Here is an 18,441-nt window from a genome sequence, read left to right as displayed (position 1 = left end):
TTAAAGCCCCCAGAAACTGTTTGACTTGACTGGGGTCTAGGCTGGATTTTTTCTCATTGATAGAAAACCCTAGGTTGAAGAGGGTATCTACCATTTTCTGTGTATTTGTTTGGCATGTTCCATACGAATCCCCTGTTATGAGCCAGTCGTCGAGTTAAGGATAGACTGGGATGGGCTGCCTGTGCAGGTGAGCGCTAGTACCGCCAGTACCTTCGTGAATACCTGTGGTGTTGAGGCAATGCCGAAGGGGAGAACCTTTAACTGATAGTGGGTCCCCTCGATCATGAACCTGAGGTACTTTCTGTGCGCTGGCAACTTTGAAATCTTAAGTATGCATCTGTCATGTCCAATGTGGCCATGTAATCCCCTAGTGCAGCAGTGAGATTACCTCCTGCAGTGTTGTCATCCTGAACGTTTGAGGTTTGACATACTGGTTCATCAGGCGCAGGTCTAGAACAGGACGCATGGCGTGATCCTTTTTGGGTACAAGGAAGAACACTGAATAAATACCCTTGTTTACCTGGAGAATGGGGACGACTTCTATGGCATCTTTTTCCAGCAGGACCTGAACCTCTTCCAGCAGGATACGCAGGTGTTCCGGCGACAGGCGTCTACTTCTCGGTGCGTGGTATTGAGGTGGCCAGAGAAACTCGATACAGTACCCGTGGGCAACGGTTTTTAGTACCCACTGGTCTGAATTGATACTCTCCCAGGCGTGAATGAATGACAAGTGACCCATGAGTGGGTAAACGTGGGAGGGGTCCAGAACAGGCGAGTCACTGAGGTAGAGGCCAGGGAGCCTCTTGGAGTAATGATCCTGCCTCTACCCTTGCCCGTATGAGGGCCTCTTTATTGGCATTGGAGGCTACAAGATGAGCCTTGGCCTGAGGACCAAGGGGTATTCCCTGAGCCATACTGTCCTTGGGGAGAGCAGAAAAAAGAATTGGCCACCATAGGACCAGCGTGAGTTAAGAGCCTCCATGCTGGTGGAAGGGTTTAGCTGTGATCTGGCTAAGCGACTTCAGTGTTGTGTTCTTTCTTTGCCTTCTCTATGGCGTCAAACACCTTCCCAAAAAGGTTGGATTCCTCCACTGGCTTGTTGACTAGAGAGGCTTGCGTTTCGGGCTTAAAGCTGGAGTTTTTCAACCAGGCATGTCTTTTAAGTAAGGTCCCCTGGGCTAAGGTGCATCCATCAGTCTCGCCAAGTCCAGCGTGTTCTTCAGTATGTTATTTGTTACTTGTCTGCCTTCAGCCACGACCGCCAGCAGGCGTGATCGGGTGGGCTCTGGAACATCTTGAAGACCATCCTGAACTAGGTCCCGTTGGACATCACTAACTTGCCAGGAGAGTAGTTTTATTTGCAATCCTTGTGTAGTAGACCACAGAGGCGGTAACCCGCTTACCCAGGGCATAAAGCTTCTTACAGTCTTTGTCCAGATGGACTGCCGCAGAGGACAGTGGAACCCCCGGGTTCCAGAGGTATGCCCAGTCGAATGCTGAAAAAGCGGTTGCGTTGAGCGAGCCGAACCATGAGGTTCGGAATGCGCAGTCTAAAATTTCGGCGGCCCTGTGCGTGTTGTGCACTTAGACGACTCCGTCAAAAAGGCCTTAGGGGTTGTGTGCTTATGTACATGTGGTGCATGGGTGCCCTCGTAACCGGGGTGTGATTTCCCCATATCAGTGCCGGTGGCCAGTCTGTCGGCGACTGGCATTTGGGAGCCGGAGGACTCCGCTGAGGTCGATGGCTTCGAATTCGGAGCCATGGCCGCCAACAGATTACTCGTCCGAAACGACAATGGGGGAAAGGCTTTCGGCCTGCATAGCGTAGGCCGCCGACCTTTTAGTCGGCCTGTCTTAACGTTTTTGGTCGAAATCGCTTACATGCCCTTGCATGAGCGCTCGTCGTGGTCGCGAAGAAGAGACCGATTACATCGGCGATGGCTGTCCTTCCAAGTAAACTTACCTTTACACGATGGGCAAAATTTAAAGGAGTCCTCTCCATAGCAGAGGTTAGCGGCAGCCATACCAAGAAGAGAAAGATGGTAAAGTAAATACATTCTCAAAGAGGAATAAACCAAAGTGCCCCACTCTCCTTACGGTTAAGGGCCTGGCCGGAGGGCCGAGGCCACTGTTGACAGTCGAACAGTCGCCAAGCGAGCAGTTTTAGACACGTCAGCGGCAGGAAACCCATAAAGCAGTCTGTCGTTGAGGTTTGTCAGGAGACTAGACGACCGTAGGTCGTGGGGGCAATTTTGCAATATAAAATTCTTGCATAGGCGACCAACTAGGTTGGTGGAAAAAAACAACCTGAGGGACCTTGACGCGTGAGGGATTTTGGGTGCACTACACGTCACGTTAGGGATAGTGTAACAATCATGCCCATATCGACATCCCCTTTCAATCTTTGAAAGATACAATACTCTGATTTCCACTAGATGTAGGATTCTAAGGAAATTCACAACCATCAGAAACACAAATGCACCTTCCGCAAGTGCAAGAAAGTTTTCATTGGGGGAAACGGGGGGGGGGGGGGGGGCAAGATGTAGGGGAGAATCCTTTCCCGAAATTTAAGCTGTAAAATGAGAAATATACTAATGTGCCATCCTGTTTGGTACGTCTATGGGCAGTCTCCCATAGGACCAAGGTATTTTTTTACATTCTTTTAAAATGGTACACATTTGCCAAACCAGAGGGCTCAACAGATGCGTGCAAATATTGGTAGTTATGAAGATAATGACCCCCAACTCAAACATTTGAGCATTCCCATACAATCTCCCACATGTTCAAACATTCTTGCTAAAGATCCAGAACAGGATCTAACAATTATGGATAGGCAGGTCCCATTTGAATGATGTCCACTCCGTTAGTCGATCACTAGAACTTTTTTTGCCCCACTCAAATGATTATGCATTTGTTTAACTGCATTAGCAGTGAAAATCCAGTTGTTGTGGGACCCTGTGTATATTCACTTCGGGCACATTCACCCTCAACAAATTCATTCCCAAATACCCTAAAATCAGGCTCCATTTCTCTAGGATTAAATCAGTCACTATCTGCTTCCACTGGTTTACGCTGAATTATTTTACTTTCAAATTACAGTGCTGTAAGTCTATTGGAAACTGAAATGCTTCAGCTTATTAATTTTTTTTTTATTTGAGTTTGTTATGCAAAAATGAACAAATGTAATTTTTGGACGACTGCTGCAGTTTACTTGCAGTTTCGCTCAACACAGCCATCTACATTTTTCAGAACACGAAATACATTTTAAAATGTTAGGAGTGTTCATTTTGTATATGCTAGTATCCGAGATGCAGCAGCACTTGGGCATTCATTGCATCTGGTCACGCAGATTATTACTTCGGTTTGTACTACATGAATAGATTAAACTAAAATGGTCAATTAAACTGCATCCCATTTCTTCAGTTTCTATTCCAAACCACTCAACAAATGACCACCACAAAGTAAAAAAAGGAAATCCATGGATATAAACTGTAATTTTTAATAAGTATCAAATAGTTTCCAACATAAGTTGCAATGTGATTAAGAATTAATTTCTTATTTTTAGAAAGCACACACATTTAAATCTACTTGGAGACATTTATGTACAATGTGTCTTAACGCCTGAATGCAACTCTAGTATCTGACATGAAGTTTTTCTCCATTAAACGTTTAAACATAAAAGCAAACTAAAAAAGGACATACAATGCCATTAAAAGGGTAACAAAAATATAGAACTGTTTAGAAACATTTTTACGAAAACTGAAATTAGTGCCAACAATAAGGCAATTTCTATGCTGCCACAAGTACCAAACAGTTAGACCATTTCTCGGTTGTTACGGATCGCGCAGCAAAGAACCATGCTGAAGATCATGCCGAAGATCTGGAAAAGAAAGAAAATTGCAAGGGAAGTTTAAATTTGTAGAACGATGAACAAAAGCGGAGCTTACTGCAAGACTGTAAATTAAAAAAGTTTCAGGAAACATTTTAACCCAGTATAATGAAACAGTTCAGCCCTAAATGTATCGGGTACAGAGGGCTGGTGTTACTTTCCACAGATTAAACATTTCTCCTCTTTATTATGACCTGATACTGGCCATCAGACAAAGTACTCTGGAAAGGGAGCCGTTAATATCATTGGATTTTAATAATTGGTAAGTAAATACCAAGGACCGCTTTCCTAACAAGTCCTTCCCCAGAAAGAAGAGATGGCGGTGGAGGGCCAATTGGGTTCAGAGTAGATCTTTGATTGCTTGGTGGTCTTTACTCATAGTCCACCGGAAAAGAGTATGTCCCAAAATACCAGATATTGCTGGGGCATCCACTGAAGCATACAGAGAACCCCTCAATATTTGCTTCAGTTAAGCCGATGGCACTGGGGTACAATAGTCCCACTTCCCTCTGGGTCAGTACAGTGAAAGAAGAGAATGACTGGTGTTTCGGTGTGGAAGGCAGGTACAGTATAAGAAAGGACTGCCCTTTTTGGAAGTGCCAACACTGTAAAAGGGGACATCCATTGCACAGGAGTGGAGCCACAAGACCAGGACCTGGCATAGTGGAGTGTACAGTGGCAATGAGTAAAGATTGGCTAGCGGCATCAGAGGCAGCCTTGTGTGAAAGACCTTGGCAGGAACCAGGTGGCACAGCGAACTCTCTGATGACTGGTCTAATGCCAAAACCGGGTGAAAGGAATACTTGGCAGAAGATGAAGCAGATCATCATCGAAAATCACAGATTACCTCGCATAAATTGCACACCATAAGGAGACCCTGTTAGTGGACACTCACAGGCACGCAGTCCCAAAGGGTTCCCTCAGCAGTCATGCTGGGGGATTAGAAGAAACCCAGTTCACGGAAGACAAACTGAGTGCTCAAGGGCCTGAAGTTAGGACACAATGCAGTAGGATTAAAGCAAACACTTGCCTTTCATTTCTAGAACTGCATTTAGTATCGTAAATTACCCTCTCCTATATTATTTAGCCTGAAAGTTTCATAGCCCCAGAGGTAAGACTGCATGCAGTCCTTCTGGAGTCTTGCCACAGAACAATTGGGTATAGTGTTCTGTACATGCTGGCCCAAACGAGAGATTACAGAGTTTAATTTCCAGCCGATAGTTTCCTGGCACGACTGATGAAAGTTGCTCAGGGCTCTCAGCTCTGTAGTTGGATAGGTGGTGGTTTAGAAAGATTTGCATTTGCACTTAGTGGGGAAACTTTCTAAACCACCACAAATCAGTTTGGCACAAAACTAGGGAGGTGGAAAGTATTCAGAATGACATGAAACCTGGAGGGATTCCAATAGAAGTTCATGAGAACATGTTTCTTGGAATGTTGTTTCTGCTTGCAATGTGGGCAAGGTTTTCTTTTACCAACTGAGGGAGTGTGGCTAGCCCGCTAGTGGTATTTCCTGAACAAGGCTGCAGGTGTTCTTTGGGTTGACATTGGTGAATTACTAGGTACTTATGACAGTGCCATTGAGGCAGTTGCGACGCTGCAGGTTTATACTAGACAAGTGAAAATCTAGTACTGGGTGTTTGAGGTTTTCTCAAGTGTTTCCGATTTTTTTGGTTTGGGGCAATTTATTGGAATAATTATTCAGCCAGGGTTACTAGACATGAATTGCAATTTTTTGTGAGTGGAGTCCATTGTACCTCACTGATCACTGCTGCTCCCTCCACCACCTTCCTACCCATTCAGTGAACAGGCAGAGGACAGAAGGGGCAATTAAACAAGTGTTTACCACTGGAACCGTAAAATATCAAAGTGATTGGTAGATTTATTTTCTGAAATGTTCTTTCTAGTAATTGTATATGCCCAACTTTGAGTTGTGTTGTGCATCCTATGTAGAAAAAAATATGTACATAAAATAAGATTGGACCTTTATTGGTGTAGCCCATTTTAACAGTGATCCTCACTCAAGATACAGGAAAAATGCTATAAATGCAGTGGCACCAAACATACAGAATAAAGAACAATTCCAAATACCAACCATCACTACGCCAATCCCAATGCCAACTGCTCCAATTATGTGGAACTTTGAGTTAAACACCTCTTCAATCGCTGCTGGGCAAGTCTGGGAAACAAAAAGGAAATATAAATTGTCGATGTTATGATAGCAAAGTCCAACACGGATTGGGTTTACTTGAAAAGCAAATCTTTTCAATGCGTGTAAATACAAACTATTATTTCCTTATGCTTCTACAGTACAATTATCTTATACTTTTTAAACATTGACAAAGATATCTAGTTTAAAAAAAGCAGATTACTGCGAGCAAACACATCATACTGGATTGTTGGGTTCCTTTCTTAGGAGCTAAAAAGAGACCTTTAAAATGGTGGCATTCTATGAGAAAATGAAAATCCCATTTACTGCACAAATCATGCCAAGAGTTTAAACTATTGTAGCCAAAATAGGATACATACTGTAACAGACACAATTAAGCCTTTTACCTTTAGAGTTCCTTTGTATGGAATGCAGAGCGCCTTTGCCCAGACTGTTGGACTGGGAGGTCCTAAAATGCAGTCATTGGCATACTAAGCGGGGGCGGCAGGGGCAGCTTGCCCCCCTCAAACTCCTTTAATAGCAGGACCGGGACATTTTGCATGGGAGCGATGTCCTGCAGGCAGGACAATGAGGGTGCCGAGCAGGAACCCCTTTCTGGCAGCAGGACACCATTCCCCATTCGGCACCTTCATTGCCTGGGGTGCTGAACAAGAGAGGTGTCCCTCTGCCAGGACAGTGTCCCACTGAACTCCGGGCAGCAGAGCAGCTGTCCTAGGACCTGACACTTTTCTCTGTGTAAACAGAGCACTACAAAAGGGAGCCATTAGGCACTGATGGGAGAGGGACGGGGTGAGGGCTATTAGCAGGGACATTTGTTCCTTAAGAAATGTGAATGAGAGTTATTAGAAGTGAGAAGGGTGCAAAATGCTGCATGCTTTACGAAATGTATATGGCTTTAAAACCCAAGGGGGATTTTGTTAGGCTACATTAACCTGCATGATGTGATTGTGAATTTGCATGCAGGATGGGGAGAATAAAACTAAAGCCATACTCTTATTGCTCAACATATTTCTATGACATTGTATATAGTGTAAAGTTAGTTTATTATGAAAGGCTAGTCTATCATGTAATGTGGTTTGCTTCCAAGGCATTGCAATAAATACATTATTATTTAAGCATATCAAATGCAAAGCGAAACCTTAATATTGATATCAACAAAACCTAAGAAGATGTGTTCAGTTTCTTAAATAGTCCACATCCTGATTTCACCATTTAACCAAAGTGTATGATCCTGGGCAAAATCGAACTGTCTCTTTCTGCAGCTCCATAAGTGATTCACTTCAAAGCTTATGTTAATATATCATGCTATTATAAAAAAAAATCCAATGACTACGCATTATATATAGTGCAACGTAGGTATTTTGCAACCCAAAGTTATTTGCCACTTGGCTTACTTATGGCAAATTAAAGTAACTTTTCATGATACCTGCCAGTATCAAATACCGATGATGTTCCTTGCAATGTCCTTTTCTGTGAAGTCACTTTTGTTGGTGCAATCCATACGGAAATTACGATGTTTACATATACTTTGCTCCACAGAGCTCTAATAGATTAGTTTCCTGCATCTGTAATGGTCGAGCAGTTTTATTTTTGTGCGATGTGCATGCATTAAGATGCCATCTGCCACTAATTTTAAAATAAAGTTTGTTTGGGCGGTGCGAATGATACCTCATGGAATTGGGCACACTGCAATTCGACAGGGCGAAAGCAGGACTTTTTCGTTGCTCGCCCCTCCACTCTTGCAATGCTGAAAAACTCCCCTGAATGCAGTATCTTTGAATAGCAAAATCACAAACACCTAACAAGGCCCAACCAATGTTGTAGTTAGTAAGTGCCCCATGTTATGAGTGACGCCATCAGCCAGTTGTGGCTTTTTACCAGACCACTTGCCATGTCGGTACTTAAAGACCCATATCATTGGAAAAAATTAAACCACAAGTGCCTGAACGAAAGGTATTGCAAGCAGAGAAATGAGGGCTAAGGAGTTACACGACAGCTATGGTAACACTCCAAGAAAATTCTAATGTTGCCCCCTCCAATGTGACTTCAAAATGGCTGTACAATAAATGGTTTTATTATGACTTACTAGCACAATGATTGGCAGGCTAAATCCCGCCCACAATCAGACCCAATGCTTCAGTACTCCATATTTGTCCAGCAGTATCGTCATTTAACACCCACTTCTATTCTCTGGGAGGAAGTTACAGCCATAACATAACCCGCTTGAACCTGAAAAACTTGCATCCCGGAATCCCAGCCACAAATAAACACCCACACAAAAGCAAAGCCATTTACTTGGATTCAAGATTTGAAGACCGAGGCAACCAGATGACGCAACTGGTATCTGGTTTGAGAGATTAAAGTCTGAAAACACAAACATTTGAAAACTTAAATTCAGAAAAATTTAAGCAACCAGTACAAATCTAATCCTGAATAAGGGGACAAGGTCAACAATTTTTATTTTAAAAAGGAATCCTTTTCCAGAAGTCATGGTATAGACAAATATTTACTGACAAGATCCTCCTGTATGTCAGGGATTCAGCAGTAAATATGCTCGATATTCCTGACCGACTGATTCAGAGCCCAGAGAGCACATCAAAAAGATCAAGAGGAGCAAGTCACATGTTCCTGCCTGCGGGCCACACAAATGTGATTCAATGGCATCACTGCAATGAGGGCTTCTTGTTTAAATATTTAGGAATAAAATACACCAAGATACAAAAAAACATTCCAAACCAACACGTGTGTACTGGTGGAAGGGATGAAGAAACGTGCTGGGCATTCATCTGGGCTCCACTCTCGGTGATGAAACAATTCGCCCAATGCAAGATCGGGGCTTTTACCCAGATAAAGTTAACATTCCCTGCCCTATCCCAACACGTTTTTGCAGATCACAGGATAAAATACTCAAGCTATTATGGACTGAAAAACATTACAGTAATGCATGCAGTACACAAAGGAACATTTGAAGGTGTGTTGGAAGGAGACAGATTCTTGGCTACGTGCGTTACTTTGCAGTGTCATAATTGCAATACGTATCCCAATTATGGTCAAGGGACACAAGCAAGGAATCCAGAACTCATTTGAGTGAACGCCCATACTGAATAAAAACTACAATGGGCCAGTCATTCATTATAGGAGCACACCCCAGGTTGGTCCAACTGGCTTTGTTGCGCAACACGTTTAAAGCTGAGAACTAGCAGAGCGGGTAATCGCTATACATTGTTTGTTCAGTATGGGAAACTAGTGGGGATGACTTAATGGGGAGTCCCATTTGAAGGTGGCTAGTTGATAGTATTTTCTGATCTACACTCCCCCTCTACGTCGATTTCCAATTTTCCCTGAACTGACAGGTGTTGCTAGGTTGTCCTGGCCAACACTCCCAGATGGACCTGTACATGACCCCACACTTTCCAGTAAGTAAATGCACTGATTAATGGTGGAAACCCCCTGTCCACATTATATCAAAATGGATTCTATACAAACACAGGATCTTAAATTTAAGCATCTATAACCAAGACCGGGGCTGCGTTTTTCACTCGCTCCACTTGCGCTTCTTCTCCCTGTTCAACCCTATGGGCCAGGGCTCCTCTGCATGTTCAGAGTCCGAAAATAAAATCCAACATGGCCGGTTATACAGAACATAGGACACATGCAAGGCTATGCATAATTATCCCAGATCTACCCTAAAGGGCAACATTCATTGGGGTGTGAAAGTGTCCTTTGTTAGAGGTCCATACGAACTCTGACTGGACACATCTGTATTGTTCAAGACCTGGCTGCTTGCTTACCAGACCTATAGATCTGGTAGAGGTCTTAAAATCGGATGCATATATATTTTTAAAGACATGTCCTTGGTTCTAGAGAAGCATGGAACAACGGCCCGAGTGACCTTTGCGACCCCACGGTTATCAATGTAGCTTCAATAGTCACCCATCTGAATATACCAGCCGAATGGGGGGATAAGGATCTCAGACCCAGCACCATTTCCAGATGTTAATGCGATACTAAATAGGCCAGGCCTCAAAACGTGCCTTTGCCAAGAGCAACTAGAAAGTGATGGACTCCTTGAGTAGGTATCATGTGCATGTGGAGAAATGGAATGGTCAATTACTTTATGGCTGGCTAGTGGCCTGCAACTTGAAATGTTCATCCCAGGGATTATGAGCAGTGCTTTAACTTAAGTTAAACAATCATCTCCTCTATTTACTCTTCTCCATTGCGGACATCTGCAACAATACAAGCACTGTTCTGTCTTTGTAAATACCATTTAGATAATGCGCTCCGGGTTCATCTTGCTGGAATGCAGTTGCAGAGAAATATAGTCAGTGAAATATGATTTTTTCCGATTAGCAGCTGAATTGGATTTTACATTTTTCACTCGTTTCTCCTAGATAGTTAGCTCAGATTTTTATTAAATTCCACATAAGATCTATTAGGGAAGCCTTTATGTTCTGTAAACAAAACTAGTATCCCGAAGTAATTTTTGATGTCTTCAGTTTTATTTGAAATGTAAAATATAAAAGCTGAAATCAGAGCCAAATGATTTAGAGTCTTTTAAATGTACCATTCACACCAGCCATGCATTTGCTGATTTGATGTTAGTGTGCGGTGCAAATGTCCCTTAACATCATCACCACCGGAGTGGTCCCCTGGCGGCTCTGAAAGAGGAATGGAGGATGAGTTAGTGGGAGGAAGCAGGAAAAGTCCAAGAGAGCAGTGATGTGCTGTTGGTGAACTCAGCCCGGTGGGTCAGTTGGCTGGGCCTGGGGTGTTTTGCGGCCGGTAGTCGTTGTGTACTGTTGTGCAAGTCTATGTGTGTTTGTTGTTTTGTTGTTGCAATGTAGTGAAGTTTGTGCGGTTTGTTGTGCTGTAGGTTTGTGGTTGTGTTTGGTTAGGAGTTTGAGAGGTGTATGCAGAGGGGGGAAATTGTTAGTGGAATTGGTTAGTTGGCATCTCTATCCTGAAATGAGGCGACTGTCCTGGTCTGGGCCCGTCTGGCATTCAAGGTCCCCGTCACATCTGGCCCCCACCTCCACCAGCCTCCCTCACAACCCCACCTGTCCTCCCTTCATACTTCTGTGGCCAGTGCACCTGCCAATGTCCACAACTCAGCTGGTGTGCCGATTGCCAATATCTCGACAATTCCACAACCTTGTGGTACCTGGCAGCAACTAAGGGGCGGGTGAGGATGTTGGGTGGGAATGGCTGGGGTAGTTGACTCGGTCTCCATGCGTGTCGCCTGTGTTAGTCTATCTGGTGTCACCTGCCCAGGTGTCATGAGTTGTTCCCTGTCGGTTATGGGCCGTGAGTGTCCTTTCCTGTTTAGTCATCCTTTTCTCTGTTTCAGTTTTCAGTTTGAGTCTGTGGTGTGGAAGAGCCAGGTTTTAAGTAATTTCCTGAATTTGTGGTGATCTGTGTGCGTTGGTGGCATTGGTGATTCTGTCACCATAATGCCTTCTCTTCGCCTTTTGAATTTCCGTCTTGTATGTGCGGATTTGTTTCTGGAACAATGTTTTTTTGTCTGGGTTGTATTGTTTCCTCCATTCCAGTTCCATCTTTTTGTTTTCCTTTTTCATGGTGTTTAATAGTGGGGTGAACCATTTTGCCATTGCTTTTTTTGATGGGGTGAATGGTTTTTCTGGGGCGATCTTATCTATTGTGTCTGCAATCCATTTGTGTAGTAGCTCTGCTTTCCCGTCTAGGTCAGCTAGCTCTAGTCTGTAGTTGAGGGTTTGGTTAGTTCCAATTGCTCGAATAGGTTGCTTTCTTTGATGTGTTTCTAGTTTCTTTTTGTGAGTTTAGGAGGTTGGATGCAGACTTGGGTAGGTAGGGACATCACAAATGGGATCATGAGGTGGTCGCTCCACAGTATGTGTATCGGTGGTGCCGTGGTGATGTTTTTCTTTGGCAAAAATTGTGTTGAGGGTGTGTCCTGCCGAGTGTGTTGCTCCTTTGACTAGTTGTCGTAGTTTCAGTTTCATGGTAGTGAGTTGTTCAATCAGTGAGTTTTGGGAGTTGGCATGACGGTCTTCAAACCAGATGTTGAAGTCCCCCAGGATGATTAGGTTGTCATGATCTCTGCTTCCAAAAGGTCAGGGTTTTCCCAACTCCCTTGGAAGCAGATCCATAACCCAGGTTCCGAGTGCCAACCAGTCCCAATTGGGACCTTTTGGACCCAGTCCTGGCGCCAGTGGCACCAGGCTCATAAATATGCCCAGTCCCAGCGCTGGAAGCGCCGGGCTCATAATGCTTGGGTGGACTTACCTGCAGCAGACCATTACTGGTCCCGCAAATTCTCGCCTCCTGAAATCAATTACACGATTACTGACAAGGAACTTCTGGCTATCAAGTCTGCCTTTAAGGCTTGGCGGCATTATCTGCTGGGGGCCCGACACACCGTTACTGTGATTACGGATCACCGAAACCTGCAATATTTGAAAACCGCAAAAGCCCAATCCTCTAGACAACTCCGTTGGGCATTATTCTTTGCCGAGTTTGACTTCATAATTACCTATCGACCTGGTACAAAGAACGGTAAAGCTGATGCCCTTTCTCGGATGGGAGTGGAAGAACACTTCATCAACCCTAAACCTGTACCAATCATTCCCGAACAAAGAATTCTGGGTGTAATCGCCACAGAATCCATAGAGGAAGTTAAGGATAAAGCCAGGCAACTTGTAACTCCAGCAGACATACAGAAATGGCATCTGCAGGGAAAGGACTTTGCAGTAAAGGACAACTTATTGTATTTCCAAGAACGATTATACCTACCCAGCACAGATTTACAGAAAAAAGTAATCTCTTGTTATCACGATTCTTTAATGGAAGGACATCCCGGTATGGCCAAGACCTCAGAAAAAGTCAAGCGCTACTTCTGGTGGCCGTCTTGGAAAAAAGATATCAGAGACTTTATAATGTCCTGTGGAGTATGCGCCCAAAACAAGAGTCAAAAGGAAAGACCAGCAGGCCTCTTACGCCCTATTGACATCCCACCTCGCCCTTGGCATACGCTTTCTATGGACTTCATCACCGATCTACCTCCATGCTCCGGATACAATACGATTCTAGTAATCGTGGACTTATTTTCCAAGATGGCGCATTTCATTCCGCTCAAAGGCTTGCCAACAGCAGCAACTCTGGCCCAAGAATTTCTCGAAAACATCGTCCAACTGCACGGTTTTCCTTCGGTTCTAATTTCGGATCGAGGTAGTCAATTTATTTCTCATTTTTGGCGAAGTTGCTGTCGGTCGGCTCAAATTGATGTGAGACTATCGACCAGTCACCACCCTCAGACCGACGGACAAACCGAGAGGACCAATCAAACTCTGGAACAGTATTTACGCTGCATGCTGCAACAAACTGAAAAAACTTGGAAAGACATCCTTTGGATAGCCGAATATGCCTACAATAACTCTGTCCATTCGGGAACTGGGAAAACCCCGTTTTTTCTTTTGTACGGCAGTCACCCTCGAACCTCGGAGTTGGATGCCCTCCAAGATCTTGAAACACCAGCAGTAGACTACCTGCATTCTACAATCACCCAAGCCTTTAAGGAAGCTGTTTCTCACCTTCAAAGGGCTAAAGAACAATACAAGAAAGGAGCAGATCAACATCGGAAGGAAGCCCCTCAATATCAAGTAGGGGATCAAGTCTGGTTATCCACCAAATATCTACCTCTAAAAGGGCCACGCACATTCAACCCAAGATACCTTGGTCCCTATTCCATCACTACCATAGTAAACCCAGTAGCGGTCAAGTTGGACTTGCCCCCGCACATGAAGATACATCCGGTCTTCCACGTCTCCCTATTAAAACCCGTGCAACCTCAAACCCGACTAACTAAATCTGCAAAACCTATCCTAGTTGATGGAGAACTCGAGTTTGAAGTCAAAAGCATTCTGGACTCCAAGATCTCCAAATCTAAAATATTTTACCTAATTGACTGGAAAGGCTACGGCCCCCAAGAGAGATCCTGGGAACCTGCTGAATATGTCCACGCTCCTCGCCTAATCAAAAGATTTCACCGAACATTTCCTGACAAGCCAAAACCCCCGGAGAAGCCCGGTTTGGGAGGGGCCTTGAGGGGGGGGGTACTGTCATGATCTCTGCTTCCAAAAGGTCAGGGTTTTCCCAACTCCCTTGGAAGCAGATCCATAACCCAGGTTCCGAGTGCCAACCAGTCCCAATTGGGACCTTTTGGACCCAGTCCTGGCGCCAGTGGCACCAGGCTCATAAATATGCCCAGTCCCAGCGCTGGAAGCGCCGGGCTCATAATGCTTGGGTGGACTTACCTGCAGCAGACCATGCTGCTTACTTGCCTGCCAGTTGAGCCTCTGATCCTCTTCTGTTTGGAACTACTTTTCCTGTTGGGTGGGGCAGGAGCCACTCCCTAGATTCAGAACACTGGAACTCTTCTGGAAAGCAGGAACTCTTTTCTTACCTAGGCGTGGCTGTGGAAGGAGACACCTAAGCACTACAGGAGGCTATTTAAACCACACCCGATGGATGAATCTTGCTTTGCGTTATTCTGCATCCTCTGCAGCAGAACGCTCATCGTGTCTTCTGCATCTGATCCTGGGCCTAAGGAAAAAGGCTTACCATCCTGAATCCAGTCTTCAGCAACACCTATAAAGACAAGAAAGAACAGGTTAGCATTACGGTCTTCAGTGACAGCTCTTCACTTACCTGGTCCATCGGCTGTCACCAACGCCTCGCGCTGCATTCCGGCATCTGAAAGACAAAAGCTTACCAACTCTTCGCACGCTCCGGAGGCCTTCGGCGCTGCATCCCGCATCTGAAAGACAAAACAAGGTGCGTTTAAAGACATTGGGGAACTTTAATACTCACGTGCCATTACTCCTTTCCACATCTAACCCAGTGGGTATTCCGGCACCCTGCAGCCGCTCCGAACTTGTACCTGCAAAATAAAAAGACAGTTAGAGCGCATCGTGAAGCAGGCAACAAGCGCTTACTTACGTGCTTCCAGGCGCTTCTATTCATCACACGGGCTCCATCTTCAACTCACTTCAGCTCGTCATCCGCCATCGCCGGAACCCTGCAAAACAAGAGACATCATTACTAAAGACTTGGTGTTCGTGGTTGATGGCTAAGTTGGTGATGGCTTCTATGAAGTTGTCGACAAAGGTTGCATCATAGGTCGGTGGACTGTACACCAGGATGAATGTGATGTTGGTTGTTGGGCTCGCTGTTAGGTGTATCACCATGGTTTCGCAGTTGAGGGGTTCATCAGTTTTTATTTTCAGGTGTCCTTTGAATGCTACTGCGACGCCTCCTTTTTTGTTTTTCCTGTTTATTTGAAGGCATTTGAAGTTGGTTGAAAGGCATCTTTGGAGTGTGATTTTGTAGTTGTCGTCAGCCATGTTTCTGTGATGAACAGGATGTCAATCAATGCCATTGTCATCGAGTAGGTCGAAGATCTCTGTTGAGTGTTTTGACATGGATTTTGCATGTATTAGATTGCAGTGGTGTTTGTGGGCGTTTGGTTTGGGCTTTCTTGTTGAGGTAGTCTTCTGATCGGTGTTGAGGTTTCCTTCATGGTCAATCTCTTGTTGGGATGTAGGTTTCGGGGTGTCAGCGTCTGATAAGAGTTCTTCTAGAATCTGTCTTGGGTTTTTGTTTTCATCGGGTTCGTCTTCCAGGAGTTGTGGTTGGCGATTTGAAGTGTTCCTCTTGCTATGGTGATGTAGGGTGTTATCGCATCGGTCGTATGTTTTTTTTTGTTCATCCTTCTACATGCTTATTTTAGGTTGTTTGATGTTGCTGCTTCAGGCGTTGTGTTGGTTTGCTGTGGTGACCAGTTGTCAGCGAGGTATGAAGTTAAGCAGAGGGATTTGTCTCTTCTCTCAGTGTTGGTTCGATGTGTGTTTCTGTCTCTGGGGGTGTGTTCTGTAGTTGTCTTTCTTTGTTGCAGTTCCAGAGTGTTCTTTCTTCTTCTCTTTTTCTTTCCCTCAGAATGGGTCGTTTGCGCGGCATTATGAGATTGAGAGTTGTTTAGTCTTTGTTTGGTGATGTCCAATTGGTTCTGCTTTGGTCTGGTTGTCTTGTGGTGCACTAGTGGGTGTGGAGGGCTGTCCGCTACTAGGTTGGGCTCTGTCTGTAGGTTTTATTCCGGCTGATGTTGCCGACTTGTTCAGTCGCTGTCTTGAGAGGGGCAGGGGAGGTGGTTAAGAGTTGTACAGTTGGGTGTCATCAATGGCTCTTTAGTGTCTGTGTCCCTGTACGAGGTTCACTGCGGTGGGCTAGCTATGTGGGTTAGAGAAGGGTATCTACTAGTTGAAGAGTGGCATGGAGGGGCGTAGCTAGGGTTTACACCTTTTGAGGCCCTAATCAGAGTGGCCCTCCACAGCAATTCACTGGTGTGTTCTGTCTCAGTTTAGAGTGAGTTGGTCAGCGAAGTTTGAGAGACCAGTGTAGTGGGGAGGCACCCCATTGTAGTCTAATATCACACAGTGAAGTTTGGAGGCCCATCAATGCAGTCTAAATGTCCCACAATGCAGTTTGGAGGCCCATCAATGCAGTCTAAATGTCCCACAATGCAGTTTGGAGGCCCATCAATGCGGTCTAAATGTCCCACAATGCAATTTGGGCACAGAACCTCTGCTAAATTTGAGAGGCCTGTATAGGTCTATACAGAGAGGGGAGGTCTGTGCCAAGTAGGTCGGAATAGTCCAATATTAAAACAATGATTGGATTTTGACTAAGTAGGATGGTGAGGGAGAGGGATGCAGTGCGGAGTAGTCACCTTGTTTAATATGGGTTTGCCAAGTGGCTAGGATTCTAGGGTAGTGTAGTTGCTCTACTCCTAGCCCTGGACACTCCTACCTTACTGGTCCTTATAGTTGACGGCTGGCTTCACTGACTTCCCCTGCCGACACTTCCTGGAGCCGCCTCTGTTGGGGCCGCCCTTGGCCTTGGGGCCCTTATCGAAGGGGGCTGCTGGGTAGAGGGCTGCCATGGGAGGGTCAGTTAAGACCAGTATGAACAGCCAATCAGGGAGGGGTGGGCGGGCTGGGAGGCGGGAGGTTGGAAGGGGAATCCGGAAATGGGAGCCGGGTGGGGAGGCAGGGACATGGGCTAAAAATGTGCAAGGCATTGTGCCCACCTTGTACATTTAACACCATTAAACCTGCACTTTAGAGAGCTCATGCCTTCTTGCTGCCAGACCAGTCTCTTATATACTCTAATTCACCATTTTCTGTGACACACCTTGATGTACTACCCGGTCTCCAAATACTAACACCACCAAATGCTCCGCTTCGCCAAATCCCTCAATGTTCTGCCCAAAAGCACTGTCCCATCAAACCCTGCCCTGCTCCTGTTAACGATGCCCTCCACCCTTTCGTCAATCTTACAATCCGCCCTGCCCAGACAGCACCATGTAATTTTATGTCTTCCTCTACTGCTCAATAACAACTTCATGGTCATAATAGCATGCAAGGAATGAGGGTTGAAATGGACTCTGCAGCAAACCAAATTTGAGAATTTGTCAGAAACCAAAGCAGAGGGTGGGGTGTGGTGGGCATCCAGACAATTCCAAAGTACTAATGCATTCAAGCACAATCATGTAAACTAAATACTGAGACTTCACGCTTGATAAAAGGAATGGTAATGCCCCAAAAGCAAAGAGGGGTTAAGTATTAATGAAGCATTGCATTCTTTCAGACATTACACCTGCAAGGGTTAAGGAGTCCACCAATTTGAGTAGGTTTGTATGATGGCATAACAGCTCCTCAATGTGAGCTTAAAGCAAATCGATTTGGCAAAGTTCTATTTTTTTATTTCAAAGGGATAGGTTATTGTCTCAGGGGAGCAGATGTGGACATTCTTTTCAACGACCTCAGAATCAAGCTTAGTGGAACCTGGAAGCAAGTGTAGCATAATCCTACTTCCTTTTAGTCACTGTGGTACTTAATTATAATCTCAAAGTTTAGCAACCCCCTCACCCCCAGGTCAGCTTGTGTAGACCTTGAATTGTGCCATAAAAGTTACTAAGTATCAGGTTAGTGAGCACATTCACTGGTTGAATAACGTACCACTGGTCCAATCCGCCGACTCACACTCCATTGGTTCACTCCACAATTCAGAATCAGTAAGCAGGCTGGACAAATCTGGGTCTGTGGTAGGATATCCCAATTTATTAAAGGTCATTGAGTTGTGACAAAAGTTAGTGACCTCTTTGACCAGATCTGCTTAATGTAAATGGGATTACAGATGTCTGGCGTGATTCATATTTTATTTTGGGCCTGCTGCCAACATTGGTGTCATCGCTGATCCTCCAGGAGCAATTGCAGCATGGCTGAAGTGTCAAAATGCTATTTCATTGGTTGCTTTTATATTTGGTAAAGTTTGCCTTTTGGAG

General features: G+C 44.9%; 1 protein-coding gene across 2 annotated transcripts in view; it reads right to left on the bottom strand.

Annotated features, from left to right (window-relative positions):
* Window positions 1–3,475: 3,475 nt before the first annotated feature.
* LOC138513465 (CD9 antigen-like) overlaps window positions 3,476–18,441 on the bottom strand; it is a 314,801-nt gene continuing 299,835 nt past the window's right edge. For both annotated transcript variants that reach the window (XM_069628336.1, XM_069628337.1), the window contains exons 7-8: window positions 5,985–6,068; window positions 3,476–3,880 (exon numbers count right to left, since the gene is read on the bottom strand). In XM_069628336.1, coding sequence (XP_069484437.1) covers window positions 3,815–3,880; window positions 5,985–6,068 — 150 coding nt within the window. In that variant the 3' untranslated portion in view covers window positions 3,476–3,814. The remainder of the gene's footprint in view (window positions 3,881–5,984; window positions 6,069–18,441) is intronic.

The sequence above is a fragment of the Ambystoma mexicanum genome, chromosome 12, assembly GCF_040938575.1.
Source record: "Ambystoma mexicanum isolate Mex_15411 chromosome 12, UKY_AmexF1_1, whole genome shotgun sequence".
Taxonomy (NCBI): Eukaryota; Metazoa; Chordata; class Amphibia; order Caudata; family Ambystomatidae; genus Ambystoma; species Ambystoma mexicanum.
Note: the sequence above shows the minus strand (reverse complement) of the source record. Positions and strands in the feature narration are given on the sequence as shown.